The sequence below is a fragment of the Cygnus atratus genome, chromosome 2 (assembly GCF_013377495.2).
Source record: "Cygnus atratus isolate AKBS03 ecotype Queensland, Australia chromosome 2, CAtr_DNAZoo_HiC_assembly, whole genome shotgun sequence".
Taxonomy (NCBI): domain Eukaryota; kingdom Metazoa; phylum Chordata; class Aves; order Anseriformes; family Anatidae; genus Cygnus; species Cygnus atratus.
The window spans coordinates 82,396,449-82,414,725 of record NC_066363.1 but is presented as its reverse complement, the minus strand read 5'-3'; the positions used below and the strand labels follow the sequence as shown (position 1 = coordinate 82,414,725).

The 18,277-nt window shown below is 38.5% G+C and overlaps 1 protein-coding gene across 1 annotated transcript in view; it reads left to right on the top strand.

The window, feature by feature from the left end:
- The window catches only part of TRIO (trio Rho guanine nucleotide exchange factor), a 248,746-nt gene that overhangs the window by 102,045 nt on the left and 128,424 nt on the right, over positions 1-18,277 (top strand). The window contains 2 exon segments of the mRNA XM_035552676.2: positions 7,214-7,336; positions 13,279-13,470. Of these exon segments, the coding sequence (XP_035408569.2) occupies positions 7,214-7,336; positions 13,279-13,470 (315 nt within the window).

Here is an 18,277-nt window from a genome sequence, read left to right as displayed (position 1 = left end):
TGGGTTTGATTGCTAGACCCCATGTTCTTTAATTCAACATACAAATATATCCATGGGATCGATTGACTGATTCCAAGTTCTGTGTGTTAAGAGAGGAGACTTGCTATTACAGGTAGAAATTATGTTCGTAAGGTAGCTCCGCTTCATTTTCTTTCTTTTTTTAAATTACCTTCTCTTTTTTACTTGAATTCAGGTAGGATGACAAAGATTTTTATTCTAGACAGAAGCTGTTTTAAGTTTGTGCTGGAAGCTGGTATTCACATTCTAGGTAAAATTCCGGACTTGATGTCAGAAAAGAGTTGTAGTAGTAACATGCAATAAATTAACTGTGTTATTCTGTAACAAGATTTTAGTTTCAAATTCTCAGGGATACTTTACAGGTGTTCTTTTTTTTTTTTTAAACCTGAACATACTGTGCTAAATAAGTAGAATAATTACAGATAAGATTACTTTCTGACATTGTCACTGTTCTTGAATTGATGGCTATTAGCTGCCATGTTTTTGCTATTATTATGGCATCCATAAAAGTTAGGAGTTAAGTACAAACATTAATACCTCTGTGTGACATGGTTTTAGCTTAAAAAGGTAAAGCTGTAAAAAAATCTCCTTTAGTAATGGATTTTTAATAAACAGAAAATTTTCGATGGCAATTGACAGAGATGCTAGTAATGTATTTATATCCTTGATATCTATTCTATAAAAAGTAAAGATATGGTCAATACTTACTGATCATGTTCTTTCATTTCAGTGTAAAAGTGTTTACAGACCAGGAACTTCTGAATGTGAATTTTAGATAACCAGTCATACATTCTGTTAAAATAATCTTGTTTCTTCCAGATTAGTTGCACTTTAAGTCAAATTTCACGTATTTACCTGTTTCACGTACTTACATCGAGAAAATGTTGGGTGTAAGCAGTTGGGAGGAAAATAGCTTGGTTTCCATTTGCAGTCATTGACAAAGATTTAAATCAGGCAGGGGCAGGGTGTGTGTAAGCAATCTTGTTTGCTCAAATTTCTATACATACTGCCTATCTTTTCCTGTATGTTAAAGAAAAAAGATTAAAAAATACTTAAACATTAAGTTTAAAATTATTAAAAATGTTAATTAGTTACTTTTTGGTGTTAAAAAGGCAAATATTCAAAAGGCAAGCAGTTTTCCAAATTCTCAACAGTGAGCTGTAACAAAGAATGTGGAAATGTGTGAAAAATGTCAGCTGACCATAAAAAAGAAAAAGAAAGCAGAGTTAATGTTATGAATGTCAGGAAAGTCACTGAGAACCAATCTGAAACCACTCTTATACCACTGTATAAATCCTAGAGGCTCCTCATCAAGTTTATTATATCAACAGTAGTTAGTCTGGAGGGTCTGATGTTGGTACTTGCATGTGAATAGTCAGGGAAGTGGACTTGTCAAAATCACCTCTTACATTTAACAACCTTCATTCTGAAGGAATTTTCAGATATAGAAATTAAAATAGTAGTTTGTTTCTCATATGGAAAAAAAATAGATCCTCTCAGCTGTAGCCTAGTCTCAACAAGTGTGGATTGGGCCCTGAAACTCGCTCGTCTACTCTGAATTCAGTCCGGGGAGGACCTACCAAGGCCAAGTGGCCTCCTGCGGTTATTTGCAGGATGCATAATTCAGATTTCAGGCCTGTAGGTTAGGCTGCAGGCAGTTTATTTCCTGGGGTGTTTATTAAATGCTACAGTGAGCCTTACTGTGCTGATCCTACTCTTTGCTTTTATTATCTTGGGAGTCATAAAATGTTTATATGAAATTCTCATTTTCTTCTACATCCTAATTCACGGCTCTGGGTGAAAGACTTAGCTCTGAGACTGCTTGTTTCTTTAAAGCTGGCAAATAACCCTTTGTCAGACTGAGGTCATGGTAGAGTCATGATCTGCTTCTTCAGCAAGGAGCTGGATGTTCCTCCTCTGTCTGAGACCAGTTAGCTCTCAGAACTGGTGCATTTAGCATCAAACAGTCACAGGACTGAAAACACCGAAGTAGACAGCTGTACCTACTTGTATGACTTTGAGTATCAGGAATGCGTTATCCAAGTTACATGTGTGGATTATCGGTATACCAGAAGTTGTTGTTACAAAAAAATTCAAGAGGGTTACTCTCCCTCTAGGCTTATTATACAATACTTACCTACTGGCTGGCAAAATTTCTCTTTCTTCCTTGTTATGCCCTTGTTTTTTCTGTATGCTGTGCAAGGCAGGTCTTGCATTAAGGTATCAAGATGACCTCTTGACAATTTGAAACTGCATCTTCTAGTGTTAATGTGCATCTCTATCAACCACTTCAGATTTAAAAGTAAATTTTATGTACAGAAACACAGCCCCTGGTTCAGTGAAGTAGAACACAGTTGCCATGCTCCTCAGTCCTTCCCTTAATATCCAGTAGCTGTTACTGTCAAAGACTGTGTTGTCCTTTGGTTTATCCTTGTAATGGTCATTAGCCATCCACTTTAAGGGTTGTGAAATGTTTCACATGGAGGTATAGCTTTTTGTTATGTTACTTCAAATTAGCTTTATATACTGGTGTATTTTGGACACTGCTTTTTAGTTGATCACAGTGTGAATTGTGGTTAATGTTCCCTTTTGACATACAGCTTGTCATACTCCAATTTCATGCTGTAAGACAGTGATAAATCAACATCCACACCAGATAAATTCATCAAAAAGTAGCCAGTAGCAGAGGTCTTAAAGAAAATGGCAAGCACATAATGCAGTTTTCCTGGAATAATCTTGCTTTGGCAATTTGTTGCTCCCTTAGCTTTGAAAATCCACAGGAAAAAAAAAAAAGTGATCTTGAACAATAAAGATTCTTTTTTTCTTGAAAGAGTAAAACAAATCTTACCAGATCATCTAATTTGTCTGAGAAATGTTAGCTCTTCAACTGAATACTCATTGACTCTATTCAGTGCATGAAATTACTTGGTTTTGAGGTGTTGTTTAAATTTATATCCAAGACAATTCTGGTATGATTATGTAGAGCTCCAAAGAAACTTTCTGAAATATCTTAGTTTTCATTTGCACATTCTCTCAAGGTTGCTAATCTTTCTTCAAACCTTAATAAATTAATTTAAGATTGTCTAGGATGATTTAACAACTAGTGTGAAAATCTTCTTTCATTATTGTCAGTGAAGCTAAATGTAATTTTTTTCATGATGAAATAAACGAAGTGTAACCCTTTTCCACTGTTTATAGTTAAATAAAACACAGTGGCAAGTAACCAAGTTGCACTGTAAGTGAATTTATAACTGTCCTTCAGGATGAGTCAGTGATTTCCTCCTCATCCCTGTCCTGGCTTAGTTTTCTACCAGGTTAATGAAATAAATCAGTTCATGAAAGTGTTAAGTGAGTGACAGAGCTGAGTTGGAAGACAAATAGGCTGTGTACCACATTTTGCGTTACTCCTCCTTAGACAGCTGCTTTTCTTTTTTTTTCTTTTTCCCCTGTTTTGCTCAGCATTGGGAAGGAGTTTCTTGTGGAGCTTTCCAAATCAACAGAAACACTATGGTGCTAGCTAGCTGTGTACACCAAGAATCATCTGCTAATTTCTTGGAGCAAACAGTAAGGCAAGGCACTTGAAATAATAAAAATGATAGGTACCACATAAATTACATCAGATCTGAAGGGTGGAATGTGAACACCTCTGACTGTGTTAAACTGCACAGAGTTCTGAGTTTCACATTAAATAGCAGAAACATGCCAGGATATCTAATTTCTTGTTAATATATTACCACCAAAAATTGGATGCTAATTACCACCAAAAATTGGATGCTAATTAAAAAAATGCTGTTGCATTCAATTGTTGAAAATAATCCTCCTAATATTAACTATGCTAATAAAATTATAATTTTATGCTTAAGAATTGACAAGGTTATCAAGTGGGAAATATATATTAGCCTTTCACATCAGGGAAGGAAAGGAAGTGGCTCTGACAATTCCGATTTAAAAAAAAAAAAAAAGCAGACTTGTAAAAAGGTCAAAATAAAGATAACGTTTCTGGTGTAGAGATACTGCTGACACTCATACAGTGAAAGCTTTAGGGCCTGAAAAACAACGTTAGTGGCTTGCAAGTCAGACATTAGCAAAACATTCATGTAGAAGTTGATTTAAATCATGTATTTATTACATCCCCACTGACCTTGGATGTCGTCTTTGTCTGTTCTGGATAAATGTGCTGTTTCTCCTTCCTTGATCTGCTGGCCACAAAGACTGAGGTTTTGTTTTAAGTCATTTGTTTCAGTCTTGACTAATGAAGGGCGGGTCAAGAATGCTTTCTAGTTTCTCGGCATCAAAATACTACTGATTTCACTGCCTGATTCTACTGTCGCATTTGGAGGCGGTGCCAGTGTGAAATAATTGTTTTTGGGAGAGAGTGTTTGCACATTTTAACTACTTGAAGATAAGAAATTCCAAGATTTCCACCCTCCCCTTCTAAATTTTATGTCTGGAAAATAGCACCGAGTAAAGCGGTGGAGATCAAAAAAATGTAAGTGTGCAAAATAGCTAAAGGGAGTGTGGGGGGGAAGGACTGGATAATAATGTGGGAAAAATTGGTGAAAATGAGCATGTTGAATCTGCAAAAGATCAGCTGTCTATCGTTTATTTCTGCAAACAGCACATATACAACATATATTGCAGCCATCAATGATGATTTTGTCAAGATGAAGCCATCTTTCCATAATAATTACTTCTTCTAAATAGTCTGTATCAGTGCTTTAAGGATGAGCACTTTTCTAGATCCTATATTGGGCATAAGGATGATTCTGCTGAGACTGCAGTTACAGCTTAATTGCAATTTACTAAAGCAACTTGCTGTAGTCAAGAATAAGATTGTTCACCCTTTCACTGAAAAGTGTCTTACTATGTGTCTGTGTATTACTGCGTTACCACAGTGAATTCCATGTACTTCCAGTACTAGTAGACAAGTTCTTAGTGGGTTGGTATGATATATAGGATAACTCTTTACCTCTTCCAGGAGGAGGGAGAATATGCATTGTTTAAGTTGCAAATGCCTAATATCAGTGTCGACTAATGGTATTGTTCTTTGGTCAAAGTGGTACGTAGAAATTTTCATTGATGGGTAAGAGAATACTCTTATGTCTGACTCTGCTTTTACATGCTGTGAAATTTCCAAACACCTCAGTTTTGTTAAGAATCAAGGTAAGAAGGCTGAACACTAATAAGATTTGTATTCATACTGGTTTCATTTAGGGGCAGCAGTGCCTCTCTAGTTTACTGGTTTAAGTTATGGTCTGTGTACTGGATTTCTGTGGCAATTTCTTCTCTTGAGAAGTTAATGAGCATTATTCGGCACAATATGTGTTCTCACTGTACCGCTTTTTGCTTTTCATCCAGTTTTCTGGGGCAGATTTTGCTGTTGATTTCATTTGTTAGCTTATTATTGTCAGTAGCCTCTAGACTCTAGTCTAATTCTCTCATCCAAACATGTCTCTCTTCAGCTCTTTTTAGAATGAGAAGGACAGAGTGGTGTACTGAAACTAGTCAAAAGCATTGGTAACATAAACTTTTCAGATGACTGAGGCCATGTTTGGCTGCTCCTTCTACCTTCTTCAATCAATTCTTACCCTTGAAAGAATCAAGTGAAATTGAGCATCCTGGTGGACACCAAGTTGACCATGAACTAGTAGTGTGCCCTTGCCGCAAAGAAGGCTAATGGTATCCAGGGCTGCCTTAGGCAAAGTGCTACTGGAGTACCATGAACAGTACCACTGAAGTACCATGGAAATGGTGAAGGGACTGGAACATCTCACATGTGAGGAGAAGCTGAGAGAGCGGGGACTGTTCAGCCTGGAGAAGTGGAGGCTCAGGGGGGATCTCATCAGTGTGCATAAATACCTGAAAGCAGGGTGCAAAGAGGATGGAGCCAGGCTCTCAGTGGTGCCCAGTGACAGAACAAGAGCCAGAGGGCACAAACTGGTGCACAGGAGGTGCTGTCTGAACATCAGGAAACGCTACGATATGAGTCACCGAGCACTGACACAGATTGCCCAGAGCGGTTGTGGAGGCCCTTTCCTTGGAGATATTCAAAAGTCATCTGGTCCTGGTCCTGGGCAAGTGGCTCCTGGTGATGCCGCTTGAGCAGGGGCTTGGACCAGATGATCTCCAGAGGTCCCTTCCAACCTCAGCTATTCAGGGATTCTATGATAAACTAAAAGAATGCTGGAGGTGAACATTACGTAAAGCATTCCACACCTCTTCATAAATACTGTATAAAAGTGATTAGCTGACTTAGGAAAATTACTCATATGGAGTTGTTTTTAATTCTGAACAGCATTCTTGAACCTCAGAGTATCTTCCAAAGAATTAAATACCATATGCATGCTAGTTAATGAAGGAATTAAAATATGGCTAAGATGTATTGGTTTGGAGAGAGACCAGATGTTTTTGTTCATTCGCTCATCAGAAACTTGGTATGTGTGCAGTAATCCTTTGTGTTAACTGGCAGGAACTAATTGCATGTACAACTTACTATTTATAAAGCTGTCAGACCAGTCATTGTGGTAGAAGCTTTAATGTCCTTAAAATGTCTTTCATTCCTCACGTTTTCTGCTATGGAATTTACAGTACACAATTATATCTATCTGATGTTTTGGGGAGATAGTTCTGTGGAACTGGGGCAGAATTCTTCATGTGCTCTGAATGCAGGCGTCATTCATCTCATAAGGATTTCAACTCAATTATATTTGTAACTATTAGTTAAAAAAAATATTTTTCTTCTTGACTTCACAATATGCAGTAGGAGAAGCAACTTCTTCTCTAATATAAGACATTACTGTTACTCACCAGCATTGTTTGGGAATGTGCAGACTCCATTAGCGTTATATTACAGAAAAATGTCAGCTGAAGGCACAGACTACAGAGAGACAACTCACCAGGGGTCCAGCCAGTTGGATCAGATTTGCTGTCAAATTTATGAATGTGTGGAAATTACGCTGTCCTTGGTAGACTTCAAATGCATCCTAAATCATACAATTTACCTACTTTCAGCTAGTTTTGGCCTTCATAAAAGTTCACGAGTGTTCATAAGAGCATATAACTAATGGCTTTGCAGTCCCTTTAAAGCTCCTTAGTTTCTTGAATAGTTGTCTTTTTATCACAACAGTTGTGTTTGTATTGCAACAAGATATTCAGTGCATCCATTTAGTTTTTGTGTTTTTCTTCTGCACCACAGGTGTTGGATTGGATTGAAAACCATGGAGAAGCCTTTCTTAGCAAACATACCGGGGTGGGGAAATCCCTTCATCGAGCTAGGGCATTGCAGAAACGCCATGAAGACTTTGAAGAGGTCGCACAGGTAAAATAAAATAAAAATAGACACTTGCAGTACTGTATGTTTGCCATTGAAATATATGAAAACCCTTTGCCCTGGAACTGAAGGGCTAGGCAGAGAGCTGTACTACTACAAAAAAACCAAATCTGTTCCAAGAATGGCCTATTTTGTTTCTATCACAAGCTTTTATTCATTTCTCTTCTGCACTTCAGCTTCAGTAAGAAAAAAAAAAAAATCCACAGTGTTACAGGGAGTGGGAGCCTTGAAGCCTGAAAGAACTGCTATTATTGTATTTTCTTTATTTTCACTTAGTTGTTTGAAAGCATTCCTTAAAAAATAAAAAGGATAAAATGAAAATCAGGCTTCTAAGAAACCAGGTGCTCCAGAAAACCCCTTTAGGTTATTTGCTTTGAATGCAGTTGAGTTTGTATATGCCCTCTTGTTTTGAATGACTAATACCACTGTTTTTTTCTGTGGGAAGACTCTAGTTTTAGCTTTTAGTGGAACTGATGATATAACTTCAAAACACACTCAAAAAAAAAAAAAATGTCAAGCTGAATGAAGTAGAGGCACTAAGAAATTCAGGGAGCACTGCAAGGAGGGTGGTTCGGGTAGCAGCCTAGAAAAGGGATGCAAGATTAGTAAAACCCATCCTGAGAAGCTGAAGGCTTGAATCCTCCCCATTAGTAACACACGGTGTCTATTCAAAATTAATAATTGGTGATAGTAAATGTCTAATGTTCATCAAGAAAAACCTCATTAAGGTAGGGTCCTTCACTCAGAAGGTGAACTACAAAATTCTGAAGTGACATGCGGCAGCTTAGCAGTCACACCTGGTATGGTCGATGCATTGGAGGTGTGTTTATAGTTTGCCTGTGTCATTTGTCTGTGTTTATAGTTTGCCTGTTTGATTACTAAAACATACTGTAAATATGGTCTTAGAGCAGTCCAGTGGCTGAGGAATTGAAATAGTATCACAAAGCTTCATTAATATTGATTTCCTATTAACTTTTGCTAAATAATAAGCTTCGTTAGTTTTATATATTCACATGCTGGATTTTCCATATGCATGTATAATACTTCATTTTAAGTAAAATCTGTAATATTTTCCAAGGAGACATACTTATTTTTCTGGGTCAGACAAGCAAGGATCTATTTGTGTAAGACACTTAAGAAAACCCAAATGATCTCATACTTAATACTGTGTTATTTGAGCAAAGAAGAAGAAAATGTTTGAGTAACCAAAGGGGATGAAGTTTGTAGAACTATTAGTGGGATGTAAACTGTTGGGAAAAAAAAAAAAGAAAAGGAAGGAAAAGCATCTTGTTAATTTACATTTTTATTTAAGCTAGAAAGTAGTTGTACAGAAAATACTTAGCAAAAGCTTCCTAAAACTGAACGCTACTAGAGTTTAAAATGATCTCTTTAGGGGATGGGTGGAATTTCTATTTTTGGCGACACTGAAAACTAGACTGGTCAGAGAGCTTAAATATACTATGGGGAACCATCCTCCACTGACAGAAGGGTGGACGAAATGATCTAATAAGTAAATCTTTTTTTTCATCTCTTAATTTTTTCAATTTATAGTGACTGCCAAGAGAGGCACACCCTCTGAATTGTTTCTCTTACTTGTTCTAAAACTGGATATAAGCAGGCTGTAAAAGACATTTTTGCCATGGGTATTATAAGGAAGATTATGTTCAAGTATAAGAAAGCAAGCAATCTGAAGTCCCTGTTAATAACTTTCAGTTAATTTATTCTCTACCTACATTTCTGGTTGGTCCAGATATTTTGTTTGTTTGTTTCTTAATAGGACCCTAGGCATCATCAGGGGTTTTCAGTCAGCTCTAGTCAGAAGTTGAGAGGAAGCAGTGTCAAGTGAACTGCCAGCGGCATAGCAAAATTTTATAAAATATGCAGCAAGCCAATAGTAATCCTGAAATGTTCCTGGTCGAAGACTAACTCTAGATTAGGGCTATTTTTCTTTTTTTCTTCCCTTCTCCTTCCTCCCTCATTTGTGTTTTTGTTTTTTTTTTAATGTGAATGAGATGCCAATTCTTCAGCAGCATTCAAAGAAATGTTAAAATAAGCTGTGTATAGAATAGAAAAGATGTTCCAGAGTCAATGGACTGTAGGCTCACAAATTATTTAGTTTAAAATTCATGTGAAAGGAAGGCTTGTCTCTGTTTTTGCACTTTTTGGTACCACCACAGAAACATTACATAGTCAAAACTCATCTGACTGGAAGTCCTCCCCAGATTCTCATGCGTTGACATTCATGCTACACATACACACTTTGACTTGTACCCACTGTAGTAAAACTTAGTTTTGCTGTTTTCACAGGTAGCCTGTCCAATCCACTTTTTACTTAGCATTTCTCCACCTCCCACCCCCTTCCCATGACCACCTTCATATCCATGAGACCATTTAGTCAGTGCCAAGACTTCTGCTTTCGACTTAACCAGTTCACGTACGGGCACAGATTTACAGCTTCGAGCACTGGATGCAGATCAATAGTGCGGTTGTACTTCCCCGTACATTTCAGCATGAAATTTGAAGTCAGCTTCTCTTCTTTCAACTATGATCGATGCCTGCTTTTTCACACTCAAAACTCATGAAAATGTTATGGCAAGAATTAATCAGTGTGACATTTTTCCACTGCTAAGTTCTCTTCTCTATCTGTAGACTGCATCTGAGTTAAGAGCTCAGCCTACTTGGTGCAAGAGATGCACGAAAATGATACTTCCTTATTTGAATACACCTATAAGTTTCCTACTGCCACCAGTACCACCTCCTTTAAGGTTGGAAGAAAGCTTCTCTACGTGAATTAATTCTTACTTTACTGTACCCATGAATGGCTGTAATGCATCAAACTGAAGGTCTATGTCTTGTGGCCATCACCAGATTAAAAAAAAAAAAAGGTTGTTATCTTTACTCTCCCAATTGTTTGGGTCTATTTGATGTCTGGAACTGAAGGATGCATCAGAACTAGTGTTTAGTCATTGATGGACTTTTCTTCCCTTAATTAGGCTAGCTGCTTCTTGAACCAATTTATGCTTTTGGAATGTATGCCAGTTCCTGTGCCAATGAGTTATGCAATTTAATTGCTCCTTAGATGAAAAGTACTTCTGCTTTTTCATTTTAAGTGTGTTGTCTGATGCTTAAACGTGATAGCATCCACTGCATTTAATGAGTAATCTATTTTAATTTTCTCTACCTTTAATGCTTTGTATACCTCTGTTAATCTCCCTCTGTCCATAACACGTCTCTCCCTCCCCTCCACAGCGCACTAGGCTTCACGCACTCCTGTTGTATTTATTGTTGTTAGTACTCATTTATGCACTAATCTCTTAAATTTAATTTTGACTTTTCAATGCTGTCACTTCCTATCCTTTCTAAAAATATCAGGCTTGTTTTTTTTTTTCTGAAGAATATGCAGAGAAGGCTTCTCAATAGGAAGACTAGGAAAGCAATAGGATACATCATTTGGGAAAGTGATGGGCTGTCCATTATTGGATTTTTGCAGTATTTTGGAAAATAATGCTTATTAAAGATTTGAGTATAGTTGATCGTGCCCTGGGGCACAGAGGGATGGACTAAAGGACTTAAAGTTCTTGCCAGGTTGATTCTTTTCCTCTGGGATTTGGGGAGGGTGTACTAGCGGAGAAATTCTGAGGAAGTGTTAACTGGTTTCCAACCTCTGTGTTGAATGTGTCACCATGAAGGCTCCTTTGTCAGTTTAGGAAAGGGGCATAAGCAGATTTGAGGGAAAGCTCCTGCCCTTTCTGCCTAACCTTGTAACTGGCGGCTGCCCCTTGCTACCAACACTTTCAAAATCTTCAGTGTTCTGTTTTTTCCTCCAAGCTTTGTTTAGAAGTAAGCACAGAGCTGGCAGCAGCATGAGTTAGTAGAGCACTCGTATTTGCTATGGTTTCTATTCTGGATGGCAGTTACTATCTCCCAAGATAAATATTTATATTGTATTCCAGCTCTACTTGGAAGAGAAGTTTTAGCGATAAGGCATGCGTCTGCTGTTAAGGCTTGAGATTTGCAACCTGCTTTGAAAGCAGCCTCTAGGTTGTGTTAATTTTGAAGCGCAGGTACTTCACCATCCAGCTTACAGGAAGAGAAGTTTGCTGTGCCTGGGCCTGTTATGTGGAAGATACTCCTGGAATTCATAAACAATGCTTCATGTGCGAGATCAAGTTTTTATTAAAATGGGAAACTTTTGTTTCAGCCATCTGTAGCTGGGTGTGGCTCTCTGAGTTGATGAAGTATTTGTTGTTGAGGAGTGCCTTGAGGACCTTCAGCCTTGCCCCTGGAACACGTGTAGTCTGTGACTGGGGAGCACAGAACACCAGAGCACAGATCAGAGCGCGTTCTGGGCCAGCACGGCCTGAGCTGCAGCTCTGGAGCGTTGAGCAATATGCTCCACTCTGAAAAGGGTGGGTTTGTCTTTGTCTATGCAGGCTTTCCCAGGGAAACTGGGGAGGAGTTCTCTGCCTCTCGGTGCAATTAAAAGCTGAAGGTTAAGGAAGGACTAAGGTGCACATAGTCAAAATCCAGAAGCAGCATGGATGGAATTCCTTACGTAGATACCATAAATGAAGGGGGAACTCCCCCCAGATATGTGAAGGCTGCACTGAGTCATGTAATCCGTCCTGGGCTTGCTTTATGCAACTTGTTTGAGACCCTGGAGGAGAACTCTGGTTTTCTGCCTCTTAGTTAAGTTTAAGGGCCAGGTTTGGATTTAAATTTTCTGAATATTATAATATTAATTAGAGGTGTGATACAATATTTATGGCAAAGAAAAAACATTTACGTAGGCTTAATGCATCCTTGCAAGCAAATTGAGTTGAGAGAAGATGATGAGGGAGGGCAGAAAGGAAAAGAGAAATGTGCAGTTTATATTGGCAACATTTTTTTTACATACTCTGTAGTACAGCCTTGTCAGGAGACCTCATGTGGTGACATCAGCAAAGCCTCTTTACTGTAGGTTTGACTTTAATCTGTATTCACCAGAGTTTAACATCCTTCTGTGCTTTCTTGATGAGTCCATTCTGAGAACCATTCTAATGCGTGAAAACCCAAGGTTAGGCTCAGAAAAGAGCATGCCCAAATTATAGCACATTTGGAACCAGTCCTATTTTGAGTTAATGAGAATCATAAGGATGCAGGCTGCAAGTTCTAAGCTTTAAGAGTTGTTAAATCTCTCTCTCTCCCTTCTCTGGACCATAGCACGCTCAGCACATCAGATGGCAGATTTCTCCCATTCTGTTTTCTGCTGTGACTGACTGATCAGCTTTAGTTAATCGTATGACATATTGGGACAATATTCCACTCCAACACTCAGCCATAGCCTACTTCTAAATCTTACTTTGTTGCTGCTTTCACAAATGGTGACCCAGCTGACATGAATTTTGGATACCTCATTTCTGTAAGGATGAAGAGATGTTTCTCTGTTTCTGTGCATGGTCACTCTCCACCTTTCTGCTGGATGTATCAATTTGATTCCACGTGTCTCTGTCAGCAGCTAGGACTTTCTCACCTCTGATAATACACTTTTGATAAGTCTTCTGGTCACTACTGTTGTGATTTTTTCCAGTGTTGGAACAGGACAGTTTACAAGTTATTAGACATTTAGATCGATATTTATTCTTGTTGTGAATGTAAAATACTAATACCAAGGAAGAATAAGTAGTCTTCTAAGTTATGGCTCAAGGAGACTTTTGAATGAACATAAATAAGGAGCTAAGAAATGAATTCAACAGTTAAATGAAAAAGTATCTAGAAATACAATAAAATCTTTAGTAAGATCATATTCTACTACCTTAAAAAAATAAGAAAGAAAAATGCATTCCAAGGGTCTTTTTGCTCTTTGATTTTCATTTGTGCAGTGGCTTTCAAAGCATAATGGCTGAGTTTTCTTTGATTTAATCCTGTGAAACTAACTTATTTCTCTGCAGAACACATATACCAATGCAGATAAACTTCTAGAAGCAGCCGAACAGCTTGCTCAGACGGGAGAGTGTGATCCAGAGGAAATATATCAAGCTGCTCATCAGCTCGAAGACAGGATACAGGATTTTGTTAGGCGTGTGGAGCAACGCAAGATCCTGCTGGACATGTCTGTGTCCTTTCACACTCATGTTAAAGAGGTAAAACCGCTGATAAGTCACGGTCATATCTTTAAGACTTAGAATCATTATTATTCAAGGTTACTTTCATTGGTAAAACTTTGTCATGTGAAGTAATGAACCCCCTATTGCACAATCAGTTCCGGGTTGTTTTTTGGTGTGGTTCTTTATTTTTGTTATTATCATTACTGTTTTCCATAAGCAGCTTTCGCCTTCTCTGTTGTGCAGGTGTACTTGCTTGTTCAGTCATGGGGAAGGGGAAAGGGTCAGATCAGCAGACTGATACAGCTGAAGGTTGGCATTGCAGAGTTGGGACTGCTGGGCACTTGTTTTTTTTATCCAGCAACTGAGTTGTCGGGCACATGGTTAGACCGGCACAGTTCAGGAGACTGCAGTGAATGGCTAGTTAAGGCAACCCTGCTGCTCAGAGAGGCTTTTTCTTTCAGTTTTAGACATAGCATTTTACTCATTTACATTGACAGTTCTTCACAACCTAGAGTTTATCTGATATTGACAATGGTTTGCCTCATGTTTTAGTCTCCGTCAGAGGTTCTATTACCTTTGATGCCAGATATTACATAATGAGTTGGTAAGTTAGCATTCAGCAGCAAACCTGTTTAAAATAAATCATTAATCATAAACCATAAAAAAAAAAATCTTTACTTATGATAATTGATGTAAATGTTATTGTAGTTCCGTAGTGAGCTAGACTAGGGAACTGATAAATCAGGAAAAAAATATCAGGCAAAGACACTTAATTTTTAGCCGGATCAGTTTTTCTCATCTGATTCAGGACACAGACCAGGTGTATTTACAAGCTCATGGGAGACAGTAGAATAAGGTAGAGCTAGAATAAAGACTTCAGTAAGGGTTCTTGGTTATAGGCTGTGGCAAATCTTGACAATTGTAGATTTGTTTTCTGTTAGGTTAAATCTTTTTGCGGCTCATATTAGGTGAAAATATGAAAGGCTTGTGTATCACGGCATGTCAGTGTATATGTGTTTCTCCCCTTCACCCTACGTAAAGAAATGGTCTGGTCAGTGGGAAAGTGTAGTGTTCAAATCAGTTTCTTAAATGGGAGATTTTTGTATGTGAATCATCTGCTTTGCACTTGAAACAAATGCACAAGGCAGTTGCTCTTTGAAGAAGGTCAGGATTGAATTACATTTTAGCTTTAGATATGAGGACATAGCTCCCCCATCAGTTTTGTGCTAGGTGGTTTCTCGGTGGTACACTCCCAGGACTCTGCTTGTTTAAACAAAACGTAAATGCTGAATCTTAAACTATTCTGAAACTATTCTAATGAACTTTTTGCTTCATTTTTCTCAAGCACTTAGTGCTGTTCCATTACCTGTTGTGAAGCACAGGAGCAATCAGCTGCTGAGACATGCTCGGTGTTTCTGTAGATGTCTTCATTACCTGTTTTTCTGAACATCAAGAAAAGCAGCTTAAACAGTATTTCAATGGATGCAGTTGATTGTAGTGATGAAAGATGAAGACTATAAAAGGAGTTGCGAGAAGGTCCTTTTAAAAAAAAAAATGAAAAAATCAGACTGATCTGTGAGTCACTGTAGAGAAATTCTGGGAGGCTGATCCAGATGTGCTGGCATGTTGCCACTGCTCCCCTAGATAATAATGTTTTATTGAAAAAAGATACTCTGCATCTTGATTTATTTCTTCTTAAAAATGGATGTTATTGTGACCCTGTAAGCGCACACAGCTGTTACTATGGCAGCCTCTTTGAAGCCTGGACTTTGGGGAAAGGCACTGTAGTTGATGTCTAAATGTTTGTTTATTTGTTTGTTTATATATTTATTTATGGTTGTGTGGCTGACCTCTATACTTAATAAAGCAGGGAAAATTAAAAAGAGTATTTATTTACGTAAGCAAGACTATCTTATTTATTTTCATCCTACTTAAAAATACAGAGGACAGCGAGTCTGGCAGTTCGTATTTAGTAGACGAGCCCTTTGGTTAATGTGCAGAGAAACAGCGAGCTCAGAGATGTCCTGTGCTTTCTATATTCTGTTTTGTTTTCAAGAGCACGTTGTTTGTTATCAAACACGCATGTGGAGTGCTGAGAAGGCATCACAAAGCAGATGGAAGATAGAAATGCCCTGAACCTGAAAGTCATCCATGCTTTGTTGGCAGGAGAATTGCATTTCTCCCACAGGATGTGGGAAGTCGCTGCATAAATTAGTGCATACCTGTAAGAATGTAACCTTTCTGCTGGATAGCTGAGTTATGAAATTAATGCGTGTGTTTAACTGGCAAAGGGAGGAGTTCAAGTAGTAGGATGAGATGCTGTTTGTTGAACCGTACAAAGACATTGCAGTTGCTTTAAAAAAGAAAAAGCGTTTTGCTCTTCAAGTATTCAGGGTGAATTTTGTGCTTTGTGAGTGTTGTCTTTGTGTTTTCCTCAACTACAAAATGGGCACGAAGAATAAAAACCCTGTTTGTGTGTGACAGTTTGGACAGAACCACAAAGCCGAAAAAAGCTGGTACTCAGAGCAGTTGGCTGTTTTAGAGGCTTTGAAGTCCGGCTCCAAAAGACATCCAATATCTTGACTGTTGAAGTAGGATGTTTTGTTGTATTTCATTCTTTTCCCCGGAAATACTTCACACTGAATGAATGTTCCTCATCTGGATAAGAGCATTCCAGTACTCCTCCCCCCTGTTTCTTTGTGTAACCTTTACACTTTACACAGAATTTGCCTGCAACTTTTCCCAGTTTCCCTGGGAAGCATCAGCCCTGCTGTGTCTGCTCAGTTCTGTTGCTCTGTTCTCGCTTATTAAGCCCGTTTCTGCTTTCAGAAGCAGCCCGATTGCCACAAACGCAGTAGATCCATTTGACACATCCTAGAAGTAACAGACTTTTGCTATACTTTTGCACAAAGCAGCTGTGTAATATGTGCACAGCAGCCTGTTATGATGCCCTTTGGAAGTGCTGGCTCTGTTTAACGTTTCCAGAAGTTCTGTGGCCAGGTTATTACAAGCTGGTAAAGTTCCCTGTGGCTTAGAAACATCAGAAAACAGCGTAGAAGTTCTCAGACGCCTCGTGAAGAAACCTCAGTAGGCCACATTTCTCAATGGGGCAAAAAAGGATGTATTCAGGGAAGGCAGAAATGTGATGTTATGTAATGCTCTCACCATTACCCATTTTGCTTACTGGTGATCCAAGCAAATCTGTTATTTCTTATATGTACATTGATTCCATACTGCTACGCTATTTTTAGATTTAAGTTTGTAAAATTGTGAGTACTGACTTTTAGTTCCCATTCAAACAGTGAGAAATTTCAGTCTAAGCCAAATTTTTCAGGAAGTGAAGCGCTGAAGTTAAAGATGTCCACTGGTGAGCTTCAGAAGTGTGGGGGACCATAAATATCCCCATCAGAGTCATTGCATTGAACTTACTGTGTCCAGGTTCCCAGCCTGGGGATGCAGCTGATCACCCAAAACTGTTCACCATTGCTAGACAGTGAATCTCTTCTGGCCTTTGCCACTTCGGTGTTTAATAATATGGGGAAGGGCATGGTCAAATGAGATATGTGAGAAAAATCCCACAGGTAGAAGATACATTTCCTAAATAAATGGTTATCATAAAAGCTTGTGTGCAAAACGTGAGAGCAAAAGCCCACAGTAGCCTTTGTTGTGAAATCTGCCACCAGATAGAATTGAACAGAATTTTGGTGTGAATTGAAATTGTTCCATTCTCTCTCTCTCTCTCTCTCAGCTCCCTCAACATCTATGAGTGGGAAGACTGAAATTATGGCCAAACCAGGTGTTTGTAGTAGTGCCAAAGTAGAGCAACAGATATTTTCCTAACTAGAGTGAAGTGTGGGAATATAGATAAGGGCTGAATGCTCATGGAAGAAAATGATCTCTTAAGAGCCTGTTGACTTTTGCATATAACCTTTGTGTATGTTTTGACAAGTTGATTATAAAATAGCTCACAGCACTTTTTATGTATACACAATATGTTTAATGGTGTTACTAGAAGATTTATCTTTTCTTTTTTTTTTTTTTCATCTTACTCAAACTAAACTTTACACCAGAATATACTGGGACTGAAACAAAGACAAGGGAAGCGGAATTGGCAGAGATTTCAAATACAGAAACCCATGGTTCCTGAACAAAACTGATGAAATGGTAGTCAGTGCAAGCTGCTGAAGGAAGGTGCCATCATTTTGAAGGTGCCAGTGCATGGGAAAGCTGAGGAGGCCTTGCTCTGACCATAATGCTGCTGACTGACTCACATCTAGCTATGGAGTGTGTGTATTTGATTCAAAAAAGCACGTTGGTACGGTATCACTTTCTCTTGACTCAGTGCCAGAAATATGCGCTCCTTTGTCTTATCTGGTATAGAAGGATGTCTGCCAGCATGGGCTTTCATTCATTTCATCCTGGGGTGCACCTTGAGGTGACAGACCTGCTGTTCTGTCACTCCCGAGGACTTCGTTCTTCTGTGCTGGTGGTCTACAGCTTAAAGTCAAAGGAAAGCTTCTTTCTCCTGTGCTAGGAACTGGAGCATTCCTTTCCCAGGCAGCTGGTCTGGCAAAATATGGGAAGTGCAGTCTCTGGTGGCTATGTTGATATGCTGGTATTCTTGGATTTTAAAGTTGAGCAGGACAATTTCTAAGTCTGAAATAAGAGAGAAACATTCAGCAGCAGTACATTAGAGTGTATTATGCTTTATTGGTTTGATAGGACCCAGCACAAATTGCCTCTCTCAAGTTTTTCAATGCTGATTGCTACTTTGGCTTGAAAAGAATGGACCAAGTTTATGGGTTGCAGTCCAGGTGTTATTGAAATAGTACTAAGTGCTTTG